This window comes from Malus sylvestris, chromosome 9, assembly GCF_916048215.2.
Source record: "Malus sylvestris chromosome 9, drMalSylv7.2, whole genome shotgun sequence".
Lineage (NCBI taxonomy): Eukaryota > Viridiplantae > Streptophyta > Magnoliopsida > Rosales > Rosaceae > Malus > Malus sylvestris.
In genome coordinates this window covers 4473022-4491710 of record NC_062268.1, presented here as the reverse complement: position 1 = coordinate 4491710, position 18689 = coordinate 4473022, and the positions used below count along the sequence as shown (strand labels likewise).

Below are 18689 nucleotides of genomic sequence, written 5' to 3'. Positions count from 1 at the left end.
CATTTGGAGCCTCAGTACTGGACAGAACCCTAGAAGGAGGAGGCATCAGAGGTTGATCATTTGGAGCTTCATTACGCGGTACAGCCCCAGAAGACGAAGGCAATAAATGCCTTTGGAACAAACCCACAAATCTCTGATGATCAAGTAAAACCTGACCATCAGTTTCCTTCATCTGGTCAAGCTTCCTCTTCATGTTTGTAGCATAGTCATGTGCGAGCCGGTGCAACTGTTTATTCTCATGCTTGAGCCCTCTAATCTCCTGTTTGAGACTCATCACTTCAGCCGCCAATGATTCAACTTGGCGGGTTCGAGCAAATAGGCGTTGGGCCATATTAGACACAGAACCTGCACACTGAACACTGAGAGCCAGCGAATCCTTAACAGCTAACTCATCAGACCGTTTGGAAAGTAGTCTGTTATCTTTGGGAGTGAGAAGGTTCCTGGCCACCACCGCAGCGGTCATATCATTCTTCATCACGGAATCCCCAACGGTAAGAGGACCAGTAGGGGAGACGAAGGATGGGCGCCATATGTTGTCTGGAGAAGGCGGGGCTGCCTCTTCAACAAGGTTCAAGTCAAAACGACGGTCGGAGGGGCCAGACATTTTCAAAGGTGTTGAAGAGAGAAGAGGTCGGACAAATCAAGATCTTAGAAGTGCAAGAATGAAGCTTCTACTGGTGGAGATTCAAGTGTGCTTTGGAACTTAATGCCAGCCCCTATAAAAATCTGCACTCGACGAAGCTTCAGAAATCGAAGAGGCGCCTGCTCAGAAATCGAAGAGGCGTTTGCTTTCTCAAAAGCTGGGCTGCTTAGAGATCACGAGGGTTGATCTCAGAAATCGAAGAGGCGTTTGCTTTCTCAAAAGTTGGGCTGCTCAAAGACCACGAAGGCCGATCTCAAAAATCGAAGAGGCGCTCGCTTTCTCAAAAGCTGGGCTCCCCAGAGACCACGAGGGCCGATCTCAGAAATCGAAGAGGCACCTACTTTTCCAGCCTTTTCCAGCCTTGTCAGCACCTGTCACACGCACACTCAGTTTTGCGGAAATTATGGGCATTCTGTCAAAGACTTCTGGGGAAGTAGAAAACACATGAATCTTACTGTTCAATCACCCACTTCCCACACGCAACAATAGCTCATGGGTACCACAGATAACTTTGCCAAAGTTGAGCACGTGAAGCTTGCAGCTCCCACTACATCGCTCTGACCAAGAAGGGTAAAAGAATAGCAAAGAAACAGCACTAACAAAGTTTCGACCCATAAATTTTGAAGGTCTAGCTACCATATTATTACCCACAAGGGTAAAGGAACAGTACCACTGCTGGATAATTGGAAAGTCCCTGTGTGTCAACCTCTGTGCTTCGTGGCAAGGTAGACTAGCAAACATGCCCAACCTTTACTCACATTCGAGAAAACACTCCCAATAAGATTGCTTGCTCCAAAATCGAAGAGGCACCGTCCTCCGAATCTCGAGAGCCAGACTCCCAACATGACTACTTTCTTAAAAATCGAAGAGAGGGTAAAGGAACAGTACCATTGCTGGATAATTGGAAAGTCCTGTGTGTCAACCTCTGTGCTTCGTGGCAAGGTAGACTAGCAAACATGCCCAACCTTTACTCACATTCGAGAAAACACTCCCAACAAGATTGCTTGCTCCAAAATCGAAGAGGCACCGCCCTCCGAATCTCGAGAGCCAGACTCCCAACATGATTACTTTCTCAAAAATCGAAGAGACACTGCTCCCCGAATCTCGAGAGCCAGACCCCCAGCATGATTGCTTTCTCAAAAATCGATGAGGCATCGTTCTCCGAATCAATCGAAGAGGCGCTCGCTTTCTCAAGAGCTGGGCTGCTCAGAGACCACGAGGGCCGATCTCAGAAATCGAAGAGGCACCTACTTTTCTAGCCTTGTCAGCACCTGTCACACGCACACTCAGCTTTGCAAAAATTATGGGCATTCTGTCGAAAACTTCTGGTGAAGTAGAAAGCACATGAATCTTACTGTTCAATCACCCACTTCCCACACGCAATAATAGCTCATGGGTACCACAAATAACTTTGCCAAAGTTCTCTGCCAAAGTTGAGCACGTGAAGCTTGCAGCTCCCACTACATCGCTCTGACCAAGAAAGGTAAAAGAATAGCAAAGAAACAGCACTAACAAAAGTTTAGACACATAAATTTTGAAGGTCTAGCTACCATATTATTACCCACAAGGGTAAAGGAACAGTACCACTGCTGGATAATTGGAAAGTCCCTGTGTGTCAACCTCTGTGCTTCGTGGCAAGGTAGACTAGCAAACATGCCCAACCTTTACTCACATTCGAGAAAACACTCCCAATAAGATTGCTTGCTCCAAAATCGAAGAGGCACCGTCCTTCGAATCTCGAGAGCCAGACTCCCAACATGACTACTTTCTCAAAATCGAAGAGAGGGTAAAGGAACAGTACCATTGCTGGATAATTGGAAAGTCCCTGTGTGTCAACCTTTGTGCTTCGTGGCAAGGTAGACTAGCAAACATGCCCAACCTTTACTCACATTCGAGACAACACTCCCAACAAGATTGCTTGCTCCAAAATCGAAGAGGCACCGCCCTCCGAATCTCGAGAGCCAGACTCCCAACATGATTACTTCCTCAAAAATCGAAGAGACACTGCTTTCCGAATCTCGAGAGTCATACCTCCAGCATGATTGCTTTCTCAAAAATCGAAGAGGCATCGTTCTCCGAATCTCGAGAGCCAGATACCACATACCACTTTTTCAAAGTGCTCTGACAGAGTTAAAACATGTGAAACTGGCAGCTCCCACTACCGTGCTATGACCAAGCAGGGTAAAGGAATAGCATTACTACTTGTTAGGGAGACTCCTATATATGTCGACCTCCATACCCAACGGACAGGCAGACCTGCAAAAATGCTCAACCCTTCATCATATCTGAGAGGGCACTCCCAACGAAGCCTTTCGAAATATTCAGCTTTCTTTCCCCCCGATAATACCTCTGCAAACAAGCTATACTAGAGCAAGAATATCTCATATCATCAGGGTTAAAAGCAAGAGTATCCCATATCATGCTTTTTCCCTGTCTTTTCTTTTGGCCTTGTTTTTACCTGCAAGACAAGGAGAAAGAGAGCAATCAGTCAGCACTTGGAATCAAGCTTCCAGCCAGGAACTGACTGCCTGGAACCCCTTACCTGATTACTTACCTGGCATTGCTCTCGAGTACTCATCTTCAACATCTTATGTTTCCAGGGAAGATTCCGCATCTGCTTGAGGAACAGATAGGGCAAGTGCGAAGGATACAAGGAAGCATGTGGAGACAAGCGTAACAGCACACGTGCCGATACATTCATTACTCTGTCAAAAGCAAAAGTATCCCATATCAGCAGGGTGGAACGTACTCTAGATTTGATGGACTTGTTTTGACCCTCAAATTCTTCAGTCGGCCTTATACTCTGGAGGAAACCAGAAAACCCTCCAGCTCAGTTCAAGAATAAGCCTGTGGAAAGTTACTTCTTCAAAAGCAAAAGTATCTCATATCATCTCTTCTCATTTTTCTTCTCTTTATCCTTCATGCTGCTGCAAGATGGGGAGAAGGTGAACAATCAGTCGGAGCTCTGATTGCTTACCTTGTCTGTCACCTCTTTCAGCAGACCCCCTAGCTCGGCGACTTGGGGGACTCCTACTACATGGTTTGTATCGCGCTTGACCAAGCCTGAAACTACAAGTAAGCCTCAAGTGAAATTGATACATTACCTTGTGCATCTCCACCAGTTAAAGATACCACCCCTGGATGGAGGAAGAGTACTTCCAGAGAAGATGCCACATCTACCTATGAGACAGATAAAGCAAGTCAAGACGACACCACACTCCGATACTTAGAAGTTTCGTGATTACGAGATCATTCTCCCACAATATTTTCTAATGTCATTTGTACTAAATCATTCACTTGTACTCACTAAATGAGAGCTTGAACCTATGTACTTGTGTAAACCCTTCACAATTAATGAGAACTCTTCTATTCCGTGGACGTAGCCAATCTGGGTGAACCACGTACATCTTGTGTTTGCTTTCCTATCTCTATCCATTTATATACTTATCCACACTAATGACCGGAGCAATCTAGCGAAGATCACAAAAAGCGATCGTTTTCGCTACCTAGGATCTATCTTGCAAGAGAACGGAGAATTAGATGGAGATCTCAACCATAGAATACGAGCTGGATGGAAAGAGTGCATTCGGCGTGTTGTGTGACCGTCGTAGGCCACTGAAGCTCAAGGGAAAATTTTATAGGACGGCAATAAGGCTAGCGATGTTGTATGGCACAGAATGTTGGGTGGTGAAGCATCAACACGTACACAAAATGGGTGTAGCGGAGATGAGGATGCTTCGTGGGATGTGTGGGCACACGAGAAAGGATAAGATTGGGAATGAGGATATCCGAGGTAAAGTAGGAGTAGCCGAAATTGTAGGAAATATGAGAGAAAATCGGCTCCGGTGATTTTGAACATGTGCAAAGAAGGCCGACTGACGCTCCGGTTCGAAGATGTGACTACGGGACAGAGGTTCAGGGCCGAAGGGGTAGAGGAAGACCTAGGACAACTTTGGAAGAGACTCTAAGAAAAGACTTAGAGTACTTGGATCTAACGGAGGACATGACACAAAACCGAGCGCAATGGCGTTCTAGGATTCATATAGCCGACCCCACTTAGTGGGAAAAGGCTTTGTTGTTGTTGTTGTTGTTGTATAAGCAAAGGAAAATAAAATTCTGAAAAACAGAAATATCAGAATTTTCAACACTGTGTACTCCCCTTATTTGCAAAGACTAAGAGGAAAGTCTAATAGGTAAGTAAACAATTTTAAAATATCTAAGACAGCTTTAATGAAGGAAAAATTAGCCATGCAAATTTTAATAAAGGGAATGGTAAATCAAACAGTGAACAGCAAAATTCAAACAATAAACTCTGTAAATTAAGGTGTTTTTTTACTTAAATTATTTTTGTTTTTGCGTCAACCCTTCATTTTGCTGTAAATTCAAGTGTTTTCTCTCTGTGTTGGTCAAGCTGCTTATACTTGTCAAATGTTGGTTCTTGTTATGCAAAAATTGATGTATTTAACAGGTAACAACTACCTATATGCAATGGAGCACCAGAAATTAATGTACATTATGGTTATTAGGACAATGGATTAAATTGTAGGATAAGTTTGGACATCCAGCTAACCTAGAGGTGAACTAAACAACCTACAAATGACTAAGAGGAAACCCTAATGGTTAACTAAACAATATAAAATATCTATGAGAGCATTAATGATAGAAAAAAATATCTATGACAATTTTAATAAATGCAATGGCAGAGCAAACAGTGAACAACAATTTAAAACAATAAGTTGAAATAGAGTTAACCATAAGGTGACCTAAACAATATACAAAGATCTATGATAATTTTAATGAAAGAATACAAAATTTGTAACAATTGCCAACAGAAAATTGATGAATCATACAAAAATTTATCAAGAAAGAAATAAATTAAATCAGTGCAAGGCCCTAATTTACAAAAAATGAGTCTTAATCCTAGCACCCAACTGAACATATTATTAACATGCATTGCAATTTGGATGAAAGAACCAAATATGAATGGCAATTCTAACAAAGCAAATGGCAAATTAGACACTAAACAATTAAGGAAATACAGTGCATTACCTTTTGAATCAAGGGAGAAAGCTGAAAACCCACACCTTGCCATTGGTCCCTCACCCATCCCCTCCTCACCGCCTCTATGTGTAACCCGTTAACCCTAAAGACTGCACACACTCATGCTTTTCGCTCTGTATCTCTCTCCCTGCCCATCTCTTTCTCTAAAATCGGAGAAAATCCCATAGATCCTGGCAGAGCACCTACCTAAATCTCTCTCTCACTTAGTCCAAACCCGTAGCACCCATCTCTCTCCAATCTGTCAGGGCCTGTGTATCCTCCCTCTCTCCTCCAATTTTTCCTTCTAGGAGTCTTCCTCTCTCTTCTGTCCGGCATCGCACGACCCCTCTCTCTTCTCTCTGCCATCTGACGACTCATCCTCTCTGTCTTCTCTCTGGCATCGTACGACCCGTCTCTCCTCTCTCTGCCATGGTTGTAGGTAGGCCTACCCGTGTCGGCCATCATCCGAAAAACCCAACTACAAACAAAACCCACCAACCCAATCACAGCCCAAACCTGCAAAGCCCATACAACTAAACCTGAAAAAAAAAAAAAAAAAACCCAGGCAAAATCCTTAGAGCAATGGCATTGTTGTAATTAAACTGATACTATTCATTTCTACAGTGCTATTTCCCATGCTTTCTTTAGACTATAGTAATTTTACAGAGTTTTGATGTAATTTTCACTAAGAAATTGAAATTAAAGATGTATTTAATTGGGATTTTGAGAAATTGCTAGCGATTGATGTGGAGAGAGAAAGTGCAAGCGAAAGGGAAGTACTTTTAAATAATAATTTTTGCTTCACCGTTAGATTTAATCCAGCTGGGATTGATTGTGAGTTTTCCTGGTCCTGGAGAACAAGACTGCCAATTTTTTATCAATTTTTTTTTTCAATATACCGAAAAAACACAACTATCATAATAGTGAATATTTGAACAAATTTTCTTTTTAACTATCTGTTTTGCAATACGTGACGTATCGGACGGTATTATTTGTTGTATTGCGTCCATATATTTCTGCCTCGTGGAATGTGGACCCCAGTCGACACGGTTCTACACCTTTAGGAATCCTTTTCCCTTTGCACTACACGCTGTGTAGTGTTTGAATTTGAAATAGTCGGTCACATTGGAGTCGGTTAACCGAAGCTTTTTCTCTATAAATATGGCATACCCTGGCTCTACATCCCACAATACAAAACATAAGTTATTCCGCAAATCTCTCTCTCTCTCTGAAAATCATGGAAGCTAAAGAGTTCTGTAGGGACTGCAAGCAAGAGACAGACGTCGTGTCCGACCACAGGTCGGGTGACACAATCTGCACCTTCTGTGGTTTGATCCTCGAAGCCCGCTACATCGATGAAAGAGCCGAGTGGCGAAATTTTGCCGATCAGAACCCTGAAGAAGACCGGACTCGCGTCGGAAAAGCCTCCGATCCGTTGCTGGATAATGGTGTTCTTTCCACTTGTATATTCAAAGAAAAGAAGAAAAACAACAAGAAGGGTACTGATGCCGATGGTAATTTTCCTCCTAATAAATGGACCAACAGGGCTGTAAACCCTAGCAATTCTCTCCTAAAATCTTTCAAGTACCTCGAAGAGATGGCCGACCGGCTAGACATATACGAAGGCGTTCCGAAATGCATACTGGATCATGCCAAAGGTTTATACAAGAAGGCCGATGATAAGAACTTCTGTAAGGGGAGAAATTCTAACCCCATAATGGCTGCTTGCCTCTTGCTTGCGTTTGAAGAAAGCCCAAATACGCGAACACTAAAGGAAATCACCATGGTTGCCAATGGGCCATCTAAAAAAGAAATCAGCAAGATGAAAGAAGAGTTGAAGAGAAGCCTAGGGATTGCTTCCAAGATCAAAAGCGCCATGGACCTTTGGCCGCGACATTGTTCGAATCTTGGTATGAGTAGTAAAGATAAGAAGGCTGTGGAAGGAGCCCTGAAGAATTTGGCAAATTTTGATATTAGGAGAAACCCTAATTCTGTTGTGGCAGCGGTTATGTACATGGTAGTTCAGCTTTCTAATGGGAATAACTGTTCTGTTCAAGGTATTTTAAACTCTTTCTAGTATGCTTATTTATGCATGTTTTATAGCAAATTAAGCATGCATGGATCTATAATTTATATATGATTAACTTCTTAATCTTAGTAATTAAGAAGCATATATTAGAACTTAATTACTGGGGAAGATGGGTAGGATGATGGGTAGACTAGGCTAGAGATTCAGGATTCGATACCTTCCTTATCGTTTCATTAGGGAGTAGAACATTATGATTTTTGTACAGTGCTAATAACATCTTCCCATTGATTAATAAATGTCGGTTTTTGTTGTACTTTGAGATTAATTTGGTCTGTATATTTGATTATTTCTGTAATCTATCTTACAATCATGCTTGATTTGTCTGCATGGATTTGATCTAAACTATGTGGATCTGCAGATGTCTCAAAGGCAGCTGATGGTGTTGCTGTAGGGACAACTAAAAGGACATACAAGGATATTTATCCCTATGCTTCACAGATAATACCAACCTGGTTTTGCAGGTTGGAGGACCTCAAGAAACTTATCACTCCTTGAACGTCTAAGGCACAACACTGCAATTCCTAATTCCTGATCCTTCCAGCTTATATATGGAGTTCGCTGGTGTTCGCTCCCTAAATCCGCCATGGTGCCTTGCGGGCAAGCCGGGGATTTACTTCACATACGAGATTGGTGGGTGCGGGCGTGCCACTACTAGATGCCGCTAGTAGACGAGATTTGAATGATTGAGGTTGCGCCTTTTGACTTCAAATCAAGAGATTGTGCCATTTGAGTGAGAGTTGCTCAAATTAATGTTCTTTCTTTGCCTTAAAAATAAGGACTTTACTTATATGGAGAGATAGAACAATATGTAAATGACAAGGTTGCTTGGAAATATAAATGACAGAGGAAAGTAACTAATATATTGCAGATTGCTTGTAGATTAAATGACTGAAAGAGGGTTGTACATAAAAGCTACAAATCAGATTGATACTACAAGTAAGTAGTAGAGCTAATAAACAAGAAAAGCAAAGGATGCTTGGCTAAAAATAAATGTCTACAAGGAAGCTGATTAGCTAATTTGAGTAGAGTTTTGATTGGTTGTTTTGAGTGTCCATAATCCTTCTGTTTGGGCTCCTTTAAATAGAGATCTGGAAGAAACCCCCTGCTGAAGACACTGCATCTGCCCGAAAGAAACTTGGGCAATTTTTATTTCACTTGCCAACTTGCATGGAGAAATAATATTAAAAGGGAAACTTGCATTTCCACCACATGTTTTTAGCACATGTCTCCCCACTTGTAATAAACTAACAATTAAAAAAGAAGCAAGTTGCATCTCCACCACATGCCTTTTCCCACTTGCAATAAAATAATTAAAAGAAGCAAATTAGCTTCTTTCACTACACATTCTTGCCCGAAAGAATGCATGGTATCTTTCCATCCACTTGCATGAAAAAGCATGCACTTATCTTGATTAAACAACTGTCTTGGCAAACCTCCACCACCAAAACAAATGGGAGAAACAATATTATAGTGCCAACCTATCCCACTTGATAGTTAAATATCTTCGAAGTTAGTCTTCTTGCTTATTAATCCTCCAAATGCCATATTTTACCCAAATTGCCCAAATAAGTAAAAATGGGTATATTTTGAGTGCAAACAGTGCCCCCCAAGTTTTACAAATTTGAGCAAAGTTTGTGAAACTTACAACTCCAATAAGCTCCTCCAGAAGATTGATGATATAGCAGGCATAAGAGACATTTGAGCATGAAGAACACTTGATCACAAATGGCAACTTTGTTTGCTATGACTTCCCAAAAAGCCTTGGTGGCTTTAGTGCTGCTAGAAAGGAAGAGGCACGTCTACCTCTTCGGTCCTTCTGTCGTTGATAAACTTGGCAAGATGAGCAAGGCAATTGGTAGTACAACTAGTATTGGAAATAATGTTGTCTGGCTTGTATTCCTTCTTGTTAATACCAAAAAACATGGGAACAACCTTATTGGTTACATAGATAATAAACTGGACAAATGCCCGAAGTCGGACAAACTAGAAAAGAGGGATAAGAGATGAATAAACTTGGGCAACTATCCTTTTTATTCTTCTTTTTCTTTTTTGCCTCTTTTCATATATATAATATATATATATATATATATATATATATATATATATATATATATATATAAAATATTAGCCCTTTTGGGCAAAGAAATTACATACATATAATATAAAATATAACACTACATATATATGGTAGAACACATAGTATAATATATAATAAAATACATATATATGTGAACTTTTTGGTAGACAAAAACTGAGGGAGAAACAGGAAGAAAGAAAAAGAGAAAGAAAGAAGAGAGAAAAGACAAGAATGAGAGAGAAATAAATAATAAAAAGGTAAAAAGAAAGGGAGAGAGAAGCATCTTTCGGGCAAATTGCGAAAAACAACCCTATTTTTTATCTTTTCTTCTTTTATTTACTTACACATTATATAATATAATATATATATTATAAATATATATAAAAAGCCCTTTCAGGCAACACTTTTATAATATATTATATAATACTATATATCTAGCCTTTTCGGGCAATACTTTTATAAAATATATTATAATACTATATAAATATGTATATATATATTTAGCCCAACATATAATATATATAGCCCTTTCGGGTAGAGGACAACAGAAAGACACGAGAGTAAGAAAAGGAAAGAGAGAAAAGAGAAAAAGAAGGGAAAATAAAGGAAAGCTCACTTCGGTCAAAGAGGAACAACAAAAATGAGCCTTATTCGGGTATATTCGGGCATATTGGATGAAACCCCTTCATTGCCCAAATGTTATTTTTCTCTCAACACTCAAATCTTTTCCTTTTTTTTTTTAAATTGAGTGTAGAGAGATCAAACCCACCATTTAAATTGGTCATGCTATGTAGCTTGGGAACCATAGGAGGTGACCATTCATGTTTGATCCCGAGCTTTGCCCTCATTGAGATCTCGATATGGATAACATGCTTGTGTTGGCAGGGAGGAGTGTATGAGCTTTTTTCTTCTTCTTCGGGCTCCACATGAGGTGTGGGCTCGAGCCCCCCGAGCGTTGGTGTTTGGCCTACAATGGCTTGATCTTCTACAACCATATCCATTTTCATGGATTTTTCATTGGGTGGGGCCATTGTTTGGCCTTCATCAATATGTATGATTTGTTCTTCCTTGGTTGTAGTAGGGTGAGTGTGCTTTGTAGAGGGGATTTGACACATTTGATCTATCAACTTTCTCAAAGTTTCTCCAAAAGTTGTATAGCTTTCCTCCACCCTTTTAAAACACTTAGTCACCTCTTCACCATATTCGATGCTTGCCATATGGAGTTTGGACGCCTTCTCCAATTTGCCGACATCCTCTTTGTAGAGCTTTTCATCCGGATGATCATGAGTTGGCATCTCATATATTGGCTCTATGTACTCATTGGAAGCATTTTGATACTCAAAGCCATTTGTTGGCCTATCATAGTATTCATGAATGCGATTGTCTTCAAAAATAATAACCTTCATCATAGCCATAAGTTGGCCAATCTTCAAGATTATTATTTATTTGATGGCCATGAGTTGGCTGACAATCATTCCATGGGACTTGAGTACTCTCCAGCCATGTACCCATAAGTTGGCAACTCATAGGTTGGCTCTATGTGATAGCCATAGCTTGGGCACTCTTCTACACCGTCATCCTCCGAAAAAGTAGAAAAATCATGAACATAAGGATTTTTCATGATCTATCTTCATATAAGGATCCCACCGGGCGTGCCAAAATATGTTCGCTTCCTAAATCCGCCATGGTGCCTTGCGGGCAAGCCGGGGATTTACTTCATATACGAGATTGGTGGGTGTGGGCGTGCCACTACTAGATGCCGCTAGTAGACGGGATTTGAATGATTGAGGTTGCGCCTTTTGACTTCAAATCAAGAGATTGTGCCATTTGAGTGGGAGTTGCTCAAATTAATGTTCTTTCTTTGCCTTAAAAATAAGGACTTTACTTATATGGAGAGATAGAACAATATGTAAATGACAAGGTTGCTTGGAAATATAAATGACAGAGGAAAGTGACTAATATATTGCAGATTGCTTGTAGATTAAATGACTGAAAGAGGGTTGTACATAAAGGCTACAAATCAGATCGATACTACAAGTGAGTAGTAGAGCTAATAAACAAGACAAGCAAAGGATGCTTGGCTAAAAATAAATGTCTACAAGGAAGCTGATGAACTAATTTGAGTAGAGTTTTGATTGGTTGTTTTGAGTGTCCATAATCCTTCTGTTTGGGCTCCTTTAAATAAAGATCTGGAAGAAACCCCCTGCTGAAAACACTGCATTTGCCCGAAAGAAACTTGGGCAGTTTGTATTTCACTTGCCAACTTGCATGGAGAAATAATATTAAAATGGAAACTTGCATCTCCACCACATGTTTTTAGCACATGTCTCCCCACTTGTAATAAACTAACAATTAAAAAAGAAGCAAGTTGCATCTCCACCACATGCCTTTTCCCACTTGCAATAAAATAATTAAAAGAAGCAAACTAGCTTCTTTCACTACACATTCTTACCCGAAAGCATGCATGGTATCTTTCCATCCACTTGCATGAAAAAGCATGCACTTATCTTGATTAAACAACTCTCTTGGCAAACCTCCACCACCAAAACAAATGGGAGAAACAATATTATAGTGCCAACCTATCCCACTTGATAGTTAAATATCTTCGAAGTTAGTCTTCTTGCTCATTAATCCTCCAAATGCCATATTTTACCCAAATTGTCCAAATAAGTAAAAATGGGTATATTTTGAGTGCAAACAGCTGGGATGATTAATTTGGCTTTCCCCTTTCAACTAGTTGTGGGATTATGATTTGACTAGTTGTCAAATTTTGAAGTCAGATTTTGAACTGGTATTCTGAAGTTTGTGGCATGATCGCTTATGCCAACTTGTTCTTCCAACATTCTTTTCCTCCTCACAAATTGGTGTGCCTTTGAATGCAATTACTGGTGTGGGTTGCACATCGTTTGACACCAAAGGTGGGAAAGGAAATTTGGAGGAACATAGTTACAAAACTTAAAATTGTGAATTAACTAAAAAATGGTTGTACTCTTGGATTAGAAAAGCTAAATACGAAGAAGGAAAACACGCGTTCAAGAACAACTTTCGGCAAGAAGAGGCAACAAGTCAGCTTTGAATATTTGTTGGTCGATCAAGTGCGCTTCCGAAATAATGATTTAAGGAGGACTTTTTTCGTAAGTATCCTTTGTTAATTCGACCTCCATTTTCTAGTAGAGATAGTGTTCGTGGCGGGAATTTCCGTGGGGGATGCTTCCTGTTCGACGAGCACACAGCTCCCCGAGAGGTTGGCGCCGGTTGATGCTTTCTGTCGGGCTCCTGCTTTACTGACGAGCTTGTCGGGCAAGGCTAAAAGAGAAGGACAGAGTTAACTTTGAAATGTGCCTTTGTTAGGCCTTAGGTATAGGCCTTGAGGCTCACAATCAAGATTAACCTTTAAGTGCTCAGGTGTGCCACTGCCATCTTCAGCATGGCAGATGTAGAACGGATGTTTGAGTTTAATTATATATTCGAGAGACTATATTAGTTATTTGACAGGTGCCTTTGTGGGGCCTTAGGTGTAGGCCTTGAGGCTTCCCATAAATAACTAACTTAGTACTCGAACACATACAGTTCCATTTCTTGGTTATATGGGTCTTATAACCATCATACTTCTGATTGCCAGAGCACAAAGAGCAGAATGAATCCAAATAGGTGATTTTGTGGGGCATTGAATAGGCCTTGAGGCTTCCCATCAGAACCCCTTCTATACTCAATGTTCTTGCCCAAGAAACAGGATGAATCCAAATAGGTGCCTTTGTGGGGCCTTAGGTGTAGGCCTTGAGGTTTCCCATCATAATTCATCCCGTCCTCGAACGTTATATAGTAATCATAATATAACAACAATAAAACTAAGTGACAGGTCGATTACTTGCGCCCCAAGTAACTTCGGACTTCTTGTTTATCAAAGCTTGTAGTGGATGGGTTAAGTCCACATCAGGTTCTTTTTTATGCCTTGAGGCCAAGGACTTTTTAGAATGATCAAATCTTATATGCCCGAGGGCTTAGAACTTAGATCTGGCTTGAACTGTGAAGACATATTCAAATCGGATTCAAGTGCTGAGAGAGTCTTTTAATAGCCATATTACTAGAAATAACTTGGATACAGCTTGTAGTATACAACATATTGCTAGGCTAATGAATGAAAAGACAAAAACAAAGAAGGTCGGGCAAGGCTGATCGTCTTGCAACTTCCTATCTTTGTGGTTTATCAAGAGGTTTGAAAGCTTAGAAAAAGGGTTGGGAAGTGAGTTTACAAAAAGAAAGAGATCGATACTACAACAAAAGTTGAACAGGGTAGCAGAGCTATTACAAAGGTTTATCCCGAAAGGGATGAAGGCTTGGGCTGACTACAGCTTCGTTTTGAAGGCAAATCTGGCTTTTGAGCAGAGTTTGTGCTTGTATTTGTTTGTTTGAGTGTCCTCGATTCTGACCTCTCTTTCTCTTTTTATAGATACCTTGGCTTGGCCTCCTGTAGCAACAAACTTGCCCGAATGCAGCTATTTTACTTGTACTGCCACTATAAAGTACTTTATGGGCTGTATAGCTTGCTGGTCGATACCACTTGGCCTTTGGGTAGGTGAGCAAGTGGTGCAAATGATCTTCACCTAGTCGGGAAATGCCTTCTCTGCTTTCTGGGTTTGGGCTGAGCTTCGGGCTTTTCCTTCTCTTTTTGGGCCAACTCCCTTCTAAGTCCAAAGTTTAAGTTTTAACCCAAACAGATAGGGTTTGAAACCTACAGAAAGGTCAAGTTTGGAGGAGTTGCAATTTGATTCTTCTACGTATTATTAATCAATGTGAGACTTTTCTCGAAGTGGAGAAATTATGTTTGTCTCTTTATCAAATTTGACATTTGTTGACATTTTCTATCCCGTTTCTCGCTGCGTCAGAAGACGAGATGGGAAGGGAAGTGGATTTGGAGCATAGCTAATCCCCACCATGCCATCCCAGTTTCTGTTGGCCCAAACAGTTTATGGGAACCAACCCAGAGTTTCAAAAGTATGTCCCAAGCCCCGTTTCGAAAGTTCAAGCTTTCAATAATTCCGCTAGCATATGAAAAAGGCTTATTCTTAGCTACGCTTCCTAGAACTCTATTTTGATCTCACTCCATTCCTATCACTAAAAAATCATCACTTTACTCTTTGAAACTCAAAATTCGTTCCACTTTGACTTGTGAACTCTCTATTTTCCCTAAAACTTATAGTTTGCCTCCTAAAACGTATGTGAGACCCAACACACAATAAGACTATGTCACATGTGCAATAAACTCAATTGTAAATCTTCATTATGCGTTGACATTGAACAATCGGAGAATGTTAAGTTTAAAAGAAATTGAAGAGATGATAAAAAAAAAAAATTGATTAGCCTGGCGCACTCAAATCAAACCCACATAAGAAATTAACAAATCTAAGGCAATGTTGAGCCAATTTTAAGTTTTATAGAGATGACTATTAAGTTTTAAGGGGCAAAATGGAAACAAAATCGACTTTCAGGAGGCAAAGTGAAGCAAACTTTGAATTTCAAGGAGTAAAGTGACGACTTTTGAATTATAGGAAGTAAAGCGAGATTAAAATCAAGTTCCAGGGGGCGTAACTAAAAATAAGTAAATTCATTAGGAAGAGATGGCAATTTAGATAGAAAAAAAAAGGGAAGAAAACAAATAAATCCACAGCATACCTCAGCATAATTCAAAAAGTATGTAAACCAGTAAAGTAACAACAAAAGAAAAGGACAATAATGAATTTAATTACCATTAACAAGGACAATGATGCAACAATAGAAAATGGTAGTGATTAGGTTTAGTTTTTTTTGGTCGAAAGATTAGGTTTAGTTTTGTTGTTGATTCCAACTAATATCAAGACAAATTCTTGATGTTTTGGTCCATACATCCAACCTCTCTATAAAAGTGATACAAACTTGAGATTGAATTTCAACAACATATGTGAGTTAGACCAATTAATCAAGGTAGTGTGTCTGTCTCCTTATACCTAAGTTCGAATTTTTCTTCCTATAAATTAAGGTATTTTAGATATCGTTGTGTTCAAAAGAAAAACCTAGCAAAGAAAACAAAAGAGGGAGAAATGGTCAATCCACATGTTTTGGTGATTCCTTATCCAGCACAAGGCCATGTTATTCCTTTGTTTGAGCTTTCAAGATGCCTTGTAAAACACGGCATCGAGGTCACGTTTGTAGATACAGAGCATGTTCACATGCAAATGAAAAATGCACTGGCAGTGGAGGATGAAATAGGGAGTAAAATTCATCATGTATTTGTTTCTGATGGGTTAGAATCCTTGGAAGATAGGAAAATACCAGGGAAGTTTTCTGCAGCAATCATGCAGGTTATGCCCGGAAAGTTCAAGGAGCTTATCGAAGAGATTAACGGATCAAATGGGGATCAGATCACTTGTGTTCTTGCTGATCAGAGTCTTGGATGGGCCCTGGACATTGCCGAGCAGAAGGCGATCAAGCGCGCTGCCTTCTGCCCAGCAGCAGCTGCACTCTTGGTGCTTGGATTTAGCATCCCAAAGCTTATTGATGAGGGAATTGTTGCCAATGATGGTGAGGAGTAACACTCTTTTATGTCTAAATTTATAGAACACTCGCAAATGAAAGTTATGAAATATATCTTTCTTTTTCTTTTAAAATCACGATATGTTCTATTTTAAACTAATCAAAACAATAGAGAGGGGATTCAAACTCTGGTACATAGCAATAGCACATCCACTCTTCCACATTTGCACATAATTGTGACTAGTAGCCGTGGGCGTACCATATTGGCTAGAGTAGATGTGCTCTCTCTATGCACCCGAGTTTGGATCCTCCTTGATGCAGTTTAGATTAGTGTAAAGTAGAATATACCTTGTATTGAAACCTTCAACTATGACTTGTATTTGCAGGAACTCCCACAAAGAAACAAGTAATTAAGTTATCACCAGAAATGCCTGGCATGAACACATCAAACTTTGTGTGGGCATGCCTTGGCAGCAAGGCTCTGCAGAAGAATGTGTTTCAACTTATGGTTAGAAACAACCAATCAACAAAATTAGCAGACTGGTTACTTTGCAACTCAACCTACGACCTTGAGCCGGCGGCGTTTTCCATGGCTCCACAGATCCTACCAATAGGTCCACTTTTGGCAAGCAACCAACTCGAAAGCTCTGCCGGAAACATCTTGCCGGATGACTCTTGCTTGAATTGGCTTGACCAACAATCTCCACAATCAGTCATATATGTTGCGTTTGGTAGTGTCGCAGTTTTTGATCGAAAACAGTTCGAAGAGTTGGCCTGGGGGCTTGAACACTCCAATAGGCCTTTTTTGTGGGTGGTCAGGGATGATAATGCACACACAAAAAATGAAGCCTTCCCGGAAGGATTTCTTGACAGCGTTGCTGATCGTGGGCGGATAGTAGCTTGGGCACCACAGCAGAGGGTTCTGTCTCATCCGTCAATCGCGTGTTTCGTGAGCCATTGTGGCTGGAATTCCACAATGGAAGGTGTAAGTTACGGGGTGCCTTTTATGTGCTGGCCTTACTTTGCTGACCAGTTTTTAAACCAAACCTACATTTGTGAAGTTTGGAAGGTTGGTTTGGGGTTCGAACGGGATGAAAGTGGTATCGTCGCGCGAAGAGAAATCTCAAGCAAGGTGGAGCAGCTGCTAGGAAATGATGAAATAGGAGCCAGGGTTTTAGACATGAAGAAAAAGGTTCTGGATAGTGTCAAAGAAGGTGGCGGCTCAAACAAAAATTTCAGTAGTTTTGTTGATTGGATGAAACGATAAGTGACTTCTTCGAGCATTGTTTTCATACTTGACTTACTTCTTGCAAGGAGTTGAGATCAAGCTGGTGTAAACTACAAAAATTAAAACCGAGTTTACGTGTGTAAATCTTTCAGTGCTTCCAGAATAAAAAATGAAACCTAATTTCATCAGTTATAGAACAAAAGTATAAAACAATAGAGTGATGAACCTAAAGCCGTTCACAAAGCATCAGCAAAACAACATGATATAAACCAAAAAACCAATAAAATCACGTGTAAAATGGATAAATCGTATTTCAAGTTATAGTAAGAAACAATACGTCTGAAAGAGGCAGACTGGCTTGTTTGCAACTCGGCATATAATCTTGAACCAGTAGCATTCACCCTAGCACCCCAGATTTTACCAATAGGCCGGCTGTCAGCAAGCAGCCTGCTCGGGAACTCACAAGGCAACTTCTGGCCACAAGACTCAACTTGCTTAGAGTGGTTGGATCATGATCAACAGACACCCAGCTCAGTGATCTATGTACGTTGCATTTGGCAGCTTCACAGTTTTCAATCAAACACAATTGCAGGAGCTTGCTTTGGCTCTTGAGCTGTTATCACTGGCACGTGATCCCTACCCCAAAGGATATCAAGAGCAAGTAGCCTCTTGCGGTCTGATGGTCGGTTGGGCACCTCAACAAAAGGTTCTCGGTCATCCTTTGGTTGCTTGCTTTGTAAGCCATTGCGGTTGGAACTCCTTTGGTTTCATGTGTTGGCCTAAGCAAGGGGCTTCCCTTCTTGTGTTGGCCGTACTTTGCTGACCAGTTGCTCAACGAGAGCTACATTTGCGATATTTGGAAGGTTGAGATTCGATAAGAATGAAGGCGGGATGATCACACAGGGAGAAATCAAGAATAAGGAGGAGCAACTTCTCGGTGATGAAAATTCAAATCGGGAGCTTCAAAACTGAAGGAAATGGCCATGAACAATATCGAGGAAGGTGGGCAATCATATAAGATCTTCAAGAAGGGAGCTTATTGAATGGATGAAGTCTTAGACGAGACGCCTTCGGAATAAACAGAAGGAAATAGGCAGCAAAG

General features: G+C 40.5%; 3 protein-coding genes and 1 pseudogene across 4 annotated transcripts in view; all 4 read left to right on the top strand.

Moving 5' to 3' along the window:
• The window catches only part of LOC126581888 (transcription initiation factor IIB-2-like), a 34367-nt gene extending 19662 nt beyond the window's left edge, over positions 1 to 14705 (top strand). The window contains exon 3 of the mRNA XM_050245818.1: positions 14592 to 14705. The gene's annotated coding sequence lies outside the window, so the exon portion shown is untranslated. The remainder of the gene's footprint in view (positions 1 to 14591) is intronic.
• Positions 6881 to 11810, top strand: LOC126581887 (transcription initiation factor IIB-2-like). Of its 2 annotated transcripts, XR_007609185.1 has the most exons (3): positions 6881 to 7740; positions 8131 to 8592; positions 11771 to 11810. XR_007609185.1 is itself a non-coding variant. In XM_050245817.1 (2 exons), the coding sequence occupies exons 1-2, from the start codon at positions 6921 to 6923 to the stop codon at positions 8265 to 8267; spliced, it is 957 nt and encodes a 318-aa protein (XP_050101774.1). In that variant the 5' UTR covers positions 6881 to 6920; the 3' UTR covers positions 8268 to 8632. The 2 variants fall into 2 exon arrangements, 1 of the variants encoding a protein (XP_050101774.1); XM_050245817.1 differs by lacking the exon at positions 11771 to 11810 and having other exon boundaries at positions 8131 to 8632.
• A 1066-nt stretch (positions 14706 to 15771) lies between the features above and the next one.
• Positions 15772 to 17789, top strand: LOC126581886 (UDP-glycosyltransferase 83A1-like). Its single transcript, XM_050245815.1, has 2 exons — positions 15772 to 16407; positions 16746 to 17789. The coding sequence occupies exons 1-2, from the start codon at positions 15927 to 15929 to the stop codon at positions 17624 to 17626; spliced, it is 1362 nt and encodes a 453-aa protein (XP_050101772.1). The 5' UTR covers positions 15772 to 15926; the 3' UTR covers positions 17627 to 17789.
• Positions 17757 to 18646, top strand: LOC126582553 (UDP-glycosyltransferase 83A1-like; annotated as a pseudogene).
• Positions 18647 to 18689: the final 43 nt, after the last annotated feature.